At 64.7% G+C, this 8,348-nt stretch overlaps 2 protein-coding genes across 2 annotated transcripts; one reads left to right on the forward strand and one right to left on the reverse strand.

Moving 5' to 3' along the window:
- Window positions 1–413: 413 nt before the first annotated feature.
- Window positions 414–4,036, reverse strand: CUNH9orf139 (chromosome unknown C9orf139 homolog). The gene is given in 4 exon segments (XM_032261867.1): window positions 414–2,133; window positions 2,135–2,163; window positions 2,165–2,302; window positions 4,031–4,036. Coding segments are annotated over 4 exon segments (525 nt in total). The 3' UTR covers window positions 414–1,781.
- FUT7 (fucosyltransferase 7) lies at window positions 3,856–6,544 on the forward strand. Its single transcript, XM_032261828.1, has 2 exons — window positions 3,856–4,850; window positions 4,994–6,544. Exons 1-2 carry the CDS (start codon window positions 4,646–4,648, stop codon window positions 6,007–6,009), a joined length of 1,221 nt encoding a protein of 406 aa, XP_032117719.1. The 5' UTR covers window positions 3,856–4,645; the 3' UTR covers window positions 6,010–6,544.
- The last annotated feature ends 1,804 nt before the right edge of the window (window positions 6,545–8,348 follow it).

Genomic DNA, 8,348 nt, shown 5'->3' on the forward strand with positions numbered 1-8,348 from the left:
TCACCTTTTTGGCTTTTTTTTGAGAGTCTCACTCTGGCACCCAGGCTGCAGTGCAACGGTGCTATCTTGGCTCACTGTAAGCTCCAATTCTTGCGTTCAGGTGATTCTCCTGCTTCAGCCTCCTGAGTAGCTAGGATTACAGGTGCATGCCACCGTGCCCAGCTAGAGTGTGTATGTGTGTGTGTGAGACGGAGTCTTACTCTGTTGCTAGGGTGGACTGCAGTGGTGCAATCTTGGTTCACTGCAACTTCTGCCTCTTGGGTTCAAGCAATTCTCCTGCTTCAGCTTCCCAAGTAGGTGGGATTATAGACCTGCCACAACACCCAGCTAATTTTTGTATTTTTAGTAGAGATAGGGTTTCACCATGCTGGCCAGGCTGGTCTCAAACTCCTGGCCTCAGGTGACCCACCCGCCTCGGCTCCCACGGTGCTGGGGTTACAGGCGTGAGCCGCCGCGCCCAGCCTTTTCTTGGCTTTCATTGGCTCCCAGCCAATTCAGACAGCCTTCAACTTTGTCCAAGCTCCTGCCCCTAGCCATCAGGAGTCCCCCTGCTCCCATAGACCCCAGGCTGTGGGTGGGCTGCCCTGGGGTCCCCAGGGACTCTGGAGACCCCAATCCTGGGCATCAGGCCTGGCTCAGCCTTCCTGGGGGCCCATTACTCACTTCCTTTCCAGTTTGCCTTCTGCCGTTCCTGCCCCCGTCCCAGGGCCCTCGAAGCAGCGAGAGACATCCCGCCTTGGCTGCTGGCTGGACTGTGAGCCCTGAGCCTGCTGACCCTGGCCCCGCAGCCCAGCCCCTCCACTGCTTCCCACTTGAGGAAGCCCAGCGGGGCACTGATGTGTGTCTGTTCTTCCAGCCTCAGCCACTTCCCGCCTGGTGCCCTGCCCACACCTGGTGACTTCCCAAGCACAGATGCCCAAGGGTGATGTGCGCAGACCCTGGCAGAGACTCTGGGGTGACACTCCTCTGGTAGGAGATGCCCCCGACCCAACAAGATGTTGGGGCAGGACCATGCTTGGCCCAGAATGTGGGGTGTGTGATCCCCTAGCCAGCACCCTAGGAAGTGGGGACCTCCCCAGCATCTGGTCCTGGGGGGCGATCTTGTTCCCCAGCCTGCGTGGCTGAGTGGGCCGGCCCCAGGTTCAGGGCCCCGGGTCGCAGCCCTCCCGCACAGCCACGCAGCACAGAGGAGTGGGTCTTGCTGCAGAACAGAAGGGACGGGCAAAACTTGGGGTGCAGAGTGGGTCCCCACCTGGCAGCTCCACCTGGAGGCGAACAGGGGCACAGACATGATCCCCCCACACCCTGGGGCTTGATGGGACGTGAGTGGAGGGGAGGGGCTGGGCTCACCTGCCCCTCGGCCACCTGCCAGGCTCCATGCATCCACCCGCTTTCCAAAGGTGGGCTCGGAGGGGCTCCCCAGCCCCCAGTTCCCCCCTGTCGTGGAGAATCAAGCGCAGTTTGTGTCCTCCCTGGAGCCATGCAGCTCTGCAGCACGCTGCCAGGGGGCGCTCGAGACGCACCTTGGGACCAACCTGCTCAGCAGGTGGGTAGGCGGGGGACAGCCAGGCTCCGCCCGCTCCCTGGGGGCCTCTCGGGCTGGGGCTGGGTGCCCTTGCTGATGCCCGGGGGGCCGCTGTCTGCAGAGGGTAGCTGGCCAGTGCCCTGCTCTTGGTTGGGAGTGGGGCCCATGGGTGGAGGCCTCTTGAAGGGGGTCCGCTGGGAAGCTGGCCCACAGCAAAGGCTCAGCTGGGCAGAGCGTGTCCTGACCATTGAGATGCTCACAGGCCACGGGGCTGGGGTTGGTGCCTGCCTGTGTCCTCACCAGCCCGGGGAGTCGGGAGGCCTGGGTGGAGAGAGAAGAGGAGCCCTCCGCCCCCGGACTTTCCTTTTGACTCATACCCTTTTCTTTCCTCTAAGAGGCTTTCGTTCTGACCCATTTCTGAGCAAAACCTCTGAGCCCCATTTGCCAGCTCGCAGGTTCCCACGCACAACGGGGCCGCAAGGTGGCCACCCTGCCCGCGGCCCTCAAGGAGGAGCATGCTCCGAGGGGAAGGCAGGGGAGGCTCCTTCCAATCCACCCAGGAAGGCAGCAGGCTGTGGCTGCGGCAGAGGCACATGTCGAGGGCCCCTGGCAGCACAAACAGGAAGGACAGCGGGCTCCAGCAGCCAGAGGCTGGGCCACCTGCAGGTGCGGGAGGACGGCCTCCTTCCTGTGGGAGCTGCCACCGGGTGCCCGTTGCAGGGAGAAGAGAAGGGGCGGAGTGAGGCTGAAGCCCGGGTGTGGCTCTGAGGAGAAACGCTACGGTGGCATGAAAGTCCCAGGTGCCCCTGTGGGCATCACCCAAAACAGGGCAGACTGGAAGGGTGGGGCTGGCGGCACTGCCCACCCTGGTGCCAGCCCTTGAGCAAAGCAGCTCCGGCGCCAACAGTTTCCCTTGGCGCCCTCGGCTCCCCCCGCCCCGTCCTCAGCCGTTACACAAGTTCCGCAGCACAGCTCAGCTCGGTTACGCTGTGCCACAGGGGTGGGGGCCTCTGAGGAGCCAGCCTGCCACCCTGTCCCGGGCCTGCCTCTGTCCTCGCAGTGGGACTGCTGCCAGCTGTCTGGTTCCCCTCCCAAGGCAGCCTGGTCCTCACTGTGGGGCGGGGAGAGGCCGGCAGCCCCTGGAGCCTGAAACGGGAGCAGGACAGGGGCAGGGGGTGGGTGGGAGGCAGTCCCCTCAGAGGGTGTGGGGGCAAAGGCCAGGACGACCTTTCACGGCTGCCGTTCCTCCCGGGAGACACGATCTGAGGCCCCAGAGGACCTGACAGGACAGGCACGTCCCACTCAGGGAATCCCAGAGCTTTGGGATTCCAAGGTGGGAGGATTGCTTGAGCCAGGAGTTTGAAATCAGCCTGTGCAACATAGCAAGACTCTGTCTCTACAAAAAAAGTTTAGAAATTGGCCGGGCGCGGTGGCTCACGCCTGTAATCCCAGCACTTTGGGAGGCCGAGGCAGGTGGATCACGAGGTCAAGAGATCGAGACCATCCTGATCAACATGGTGAAACCCGTCTCTACTAAAAATACAAAAAATCAGCTGGGCATGGTGGCGCGTGCCTGTAATCCCAGCTACTCAGGAGGCTGAGGCAGGAGAATTGCCTGAACCCAGGAGGCGGAGGTTGCGGTGAGCCGAGATCGCGCCATTGCACTCCAGCCTGGGTAACATGAGTGAAACTCCATCTCAAAAAAAAAAAAAAAAAATTAACCAGGCATGGTGGCGCACACCCATAGGCCCAGCGACTCTGGAGGCTGAGTCGAGAGGATGGCTTGAGCCCAGGAGGTGGAGGCTGCAGTGAGCCACGACTTAACCACTGCACTCCAGCCTGAGCAACAGAGCAAGACCCTGTCTCATACAAAACAAAGCACCCCCCCCCCCCCCCCCCCACACAAAACAAATTTGGCCGGGCGTGGTGGCTCACTCCTGTAATCTTAGCACTTTGGAGGCTGCGGCAGGCGGATCACCTGAAGTCAGGGGTTTGAGATCAGCCTGGCCAACGTGGTGAAAGCTGGTCTCTACCAAAAATACAAAAATTAGTCAGGCGTGGTGGCAGGCACTTGTAATCCCAGATACTCAGAAGGCTGAGACAAGAGAATTGCTTGAACTGGGGAGGTGGAGGTTGCAGTGAGCTAAGATGGCACCAGAGAGCCTATCTGGTAGGGCTGAAGAAGCTGATGGGGCCCCGCTGTGGTGGAGGCTGGGTGTTGGCTGGGGCTCAGGGTGACCCTGCAGGGCCATCCCAGCCTGGCTGGTGTCTAACATGGGCTTCTGTAGAAGGTCCCAGCTAGAGGGAGTCGGGAGTCTGGACTTCAGGCTGGGTCCAGCCTTCCTCTTCCTGGAGCGGGTGCCAGCCCCCAGCCCACTTGCGTCAGGGACACAAGGACTCCTTCCCTTTCCAGCCTGGAAAGCCCCTTTGCCGCCGCCTGGAGGAAGGGAGCTGCGTGCCCTGCTGCCCAGGACCCCGGGCTGGCCTAGAGTCAGTGGCGCCTACGGGCATGGATCTGGATGGGAAGAAGGACCAAGCAGCCTCCACAGTTCATTCTGGGACCAGGCCCTCATGGGCACGCGCTAGGCTCCTGTTGGAAGACGCTAAGGGCCCCAGGACAGACCCCCTCTCCAGTCAACTGGGTTCCCAGATGGCAGAGGTGGCAGAGTGGGGCAGGGTACTCAGCCCCACTCGGAATTGGGAAGCTTAGCCTCCTGCAAAGACCCGAGCACAGCACATCTGCAATGTACGAGGGTCTCCCGGAGACCGGCCAGCCGGTGGAGAGCTGGGGGAAGTGGGTGACGCTGCGGTGGGAGGGGCTACCTTGCCTCTGGGGAAGTGCAATTGCTATCTGGCTCCCAGGCCTGGGTAGCTGGGTGGGGGCTGGGGAGCCATCTCCGCTCCGAGTGCCCGAATCTCGCCTTCCCTACACTGGGCCAAGCCTGCCGGCGCCTCCCCATCCTCTACCTGACCAGCTTGACATCCCTGGGCCTCTCTGGAGACCAGTGGGGGGGGGTAGGGAGGGGCGTTGTAACAACTGGCTTGGCACTCCTCTTGTGGCCAGACCCCTTCCAGCGGCCCCACAACTAGTAAGGGAGATGGGGGTGGGGACGGTGGTTGATGCCAAAGGTCATGGGGGCAGGGGCGGGGCAGGAGAGGAAGGTTCCCTGGCTTCCCTCACCTTGGGCAGATGAAAGGCGCACAGCTCCAGGCGGGGCTGAGCCGGGCGCAGCTGTGATTTCAGGGCGCCTCTGGCAGTGCTGTGATTTGAGAACCTCGGTGTCCTGGGTGACTGATTCCGGGAGACTGCGGATGAGCAATGCTGGTGAGTGTCTGGCCCCGGGGGGAAGCCCGGGCTGGGGAGGGCTGGCAGCCTAGGAGGGGAGGACGGGGGTGGCACAGAGTGGGGGCTGCGTGTGTCCCACAGAGCTCCGGCGACAGAGCCTCTCCTCCCTTGTGCCGCTGCAGGGAATGGCCCCACACGGAGGCTGCGGGGCTCGGAGGTCCTGGCCGGAGTGGCTCTGCTCGCCGCCCTCTGGCTTCTGTGGCTGCTGGGGTCAGCCCCTCGGGGCACCCCGGCACCCCAGCCCACCATCACCATCCTTGTCTGGCATTGGCCCTTCACTGACCAGCCTCCAGAGCTGCCTGGGGACACCTGCACCCGCTACGGCATCGCCCGCTGCCGCCTGAGCGCCAACCGGAGCCTGCTGGCCAGCGCCGACGCCGTGGTCTTCCACCACCGCGAGCTGCAGACCCAGCGGTCCCACCTGCCCCTGGCCCAGCGGCCGCCCGGACAACCCTGGGTGTGGGCCTCCATGGAGTCGCCCAGCCACGCCCACGGCCTCGGCCGCCTCCGCGGCATCTTCAACTGGGTGCTGAGCTACCGTCGAGACTCAGACATCTTCGTGCCCTACGGCCGCCTGGAGCCCTACTTGGGGCCCTCGCCGCCGCTGCCGGCCAAGAGCGGGGTTGCCGCCTGGGTGGTCAGCAACTTCCAGGAGCAGCAGCCGCGTGCCAGGCTGTACCGGCAGCTGGTGCTTCACCTGCGGGTGGACGTGTTTGGCCGCGCCAGTGGGCGGCCGCTGTGTGCCAGCTGCCTGCTGCCCACCGTGGCCCGATACCGCTTCTATCTGTCCTTCGAGAACTCTCAGCACCGAGACTACATCACGGAGAAGTTCTGGCGCAACGCACTGGCGGCTGGTGCTGTGCCCGTGGTGCTGGGGCCCCCACGGGCGACCTACGAGGCCTTCGCGCCTGCCGACGCCTTCGTGCACGTGGACGACTTTGCCTCGGCCCGAGAGCTGGCGGCTTTCCTCACCGGCATGAACGAGAGCCGATACCAACGCTTCTTTGCCTGGCGTGACCGGCTCCGCGTGCGACTGTTCACCGACTGGCAGGAGCGCTTCTGTGCCATCTGTGCCCGCTACCCCCACCTGCCTCGCAGCCAGGTCTATGAGGACCTGGAGGGCTGGTTCCAGGCTTGAGCTCTGCTGGCCGGGGGAGGTGGGTATGAGTGGAAGGGCTGGGTGTCGAAATCAAACCACCAGGCATCCGGCCCTTACCGGCAAGTACTGGCCTAGCAGGAGGCTGGGGACGGGGGTCAGGAAGCAGGGGCGGGGGGTGCAGGCGGGAGCAGGAGCAGGCAGAGGAGGCGAGAGCGGGAGGGAGTAACGGGTGCCTGCTGTCGGGGCAGATGGGAGGGGAAAGGCTGCCGAGGATCCTCCCCACCCAAACAAATCTCGTGTGGGTCAAGGCCTGGCTGGAAGAGGGTGAAAGGCAGGCCCTTGGGGCTGGGGACACCCCAGCCTACAGTGTGTGGGGGCCAAGCCTGGGACCGCGAGCTTCCTCTGTAGCAGAGGCACTGTGGTCCCCAGGACACAGCCACGGGTCCCTGCCGCACCCACAGTCCTGAGGTCCCTGCATGCAGGCTGGCACGGGGCCCAGGAGACCACGAGGAGCAAGCCAGCTTGTTCTGGGCTCAGGGTGGGAGGCAGAGGGCAATAAAGACCTACACCAGTGTCAGCAATAAAGACCAGTGTCTCATGGGTGCCGTCCGTGCAGGGCCATGGAGCCTGTCTGCCCTCCCCTGGCAGGTTGCCCCCACGGCCACAGGGCTGCTGGTTCCCCACGGGGGATCCTGCCTCCTGACCCTGGGGCCTTTGCTCGCCCTCTGCCTGAGAGCCCTCCCTGTGCCACAGCTGCCTGATGGCTCCCCCAGTTCCTGCCTTCCGTGACCCAGGGGCTGGCACTGGCTGGGGCAGGCATGGAGCAGACACAGCATGAATAACTGGCTCAGATAGTCCCCAAGATCCTGCCCAGGGAGACACAGAGGTGGGGAGGGAGAAGATGAGCTGAGATGTACATGGGTCAGAGTAGACCACAAGCTGGCAGATTTGTCCCTGTAGGCCCTGGAGCTCCTCAGAGGGCAGGCAGGCCTGGTGCGGGCTGCGGACAGGAAACCTGATTTGCTGAGGCAGACGGCAAAAGGCCAAGGCGATGGGCCCAGGAGTTTCAGAGCAGCCTGGGCAGTGTAGTGAAACCTCATCTCCGCCAAAAATACAAGAATTAGCAGGGCGCAGTGGCTCACGCCTGTGGTCAGAGCTACTTGGGATACTGAGCCCGGGAGGCTGAAGCCGTGGTGAGCTGTGATCACACCACTGCACTCAAGCCTGGGCAACAGAGTGAGACCCTGTCTCAAAACAAAAAACCGAAACTGGCCACAGAGGGTGAAGAGTAGGGAACGGACGTCAGAGACGTGGCCAGGCTGAAAGTGCCCGTCTCCCAGGCCCGCAGGCTGCAGGGTGTCAGGGGCGACGCGTCTGACCTGTGCCTTGGCGCTCCCTCTGGTGGCCAGCGCTGGGGAGGCACTGAGGACGCTGCCGCAGCCGGGTGGGGAGTGGGGCGAGGAGAGAGGCCATCGCGGGTGGTGCTGACCAGACCCAACAGGCCAAGCTCCCGGGGCTGGGCACAGGGCTGGTCCCCGCCCCTGGTGGGGGTGGGCAGGATGAAGCCAGGAAGCCCCCATCACCCATGGCCCGGGCTTGTGGGAGCGAGCTGCTGGTGGCTTCCTGCCCTGACTTAGCCCCGTGGACCGAGCAGGGAACAGCAAATGTCCCGAGGCTGTGGGCTGGGTGGGAGGCTGACGCCCTCACCCACCAGCCCAGGGTCACCTTTCTGCTGCAAAGGAGCTGGGAGGAGTGGGGAGCTGCGGCCCGAAGTCCTTCGTTCACTTGAGGGTGCGCCTTCTCTGTGCGCTCCAGACACCGCACTGGACCCCGGGCCCCGCACAGCCCCACTTCAACCCATTCACAGGCGGGGAAGCTGAGGCTGGGAGGCGCCGCGGGGGCCTGCCCTCTCGCCCTCCGCAAGCCACGCGGAGGAACCGCCCACCTCCCCGGGCGCCGCAGCAGGTGCCAGCCACCGCCGCGGAACCGCCTGACCCCGGACTCTCGGTGCTGCGGCCACACTCGCCGGGATACGGGGCGAAAAACGAGCCACGTGCAGCGGGGGCAGCCAGGGTCCCCGGCCTGTCCGCCCGCGGCGAGCGTTCTCGGGGCCTCGGGTGTCCTCCCTTCCGCTGGCTGCCCGGAGTGCGGGGCCCAGCCCCCGGCCGCCCGGCCTCCCCTGCAGGTGGGCGCCGCCTGGGCTCCACGCGCCCGTTTGGGAGACTCGCAGGAGACCCTCGCCAGCGTCCGCTCGACGCGCCCCGGGGACCGTGAGGGCCTGGGCGCCTCCGCAGAGTCGCCAGCGCGGCCGCGCAGCGGGGCCCCGGGAGAGGAGCGCGGCGGCGAGGGTCCCCGGCCCCCGCGCGCTGAGCGGGCTC

Source organism: Sapajus apella, unplaced genomic scaffold (genome assembly GCF_009761245.1).
Source record: "Sapajus apella isolate SASKATOON/1434 unplaced genomic scaffold, GSC_monkey_1.0 scaffold126, whole genome shotgun sequence".
Classification (NCBI taxonomy): domain Eukaryota; kingdom Metazoa; phylum Chordata; class Mammalia; order Primates; family Cebidae; genus Sapajus; species Sapajus apella.

Coding starts and splice junctions, on each gene's coding strand:
- FUT7 (XM_032261828.1), top strand. CDS start 4,646: ATGCCAAAGGTCATGGGGGCAGGGGCGGGGCAGGAGAGGAAGGTTCCC. Junction 4,851..4,993: donor ACTGCGGATGAGCAATGCTG/GTGAGTGTCTGG, acceptor GTGCCGCTGCAG/GGAATGGCCCCACACGGAGG.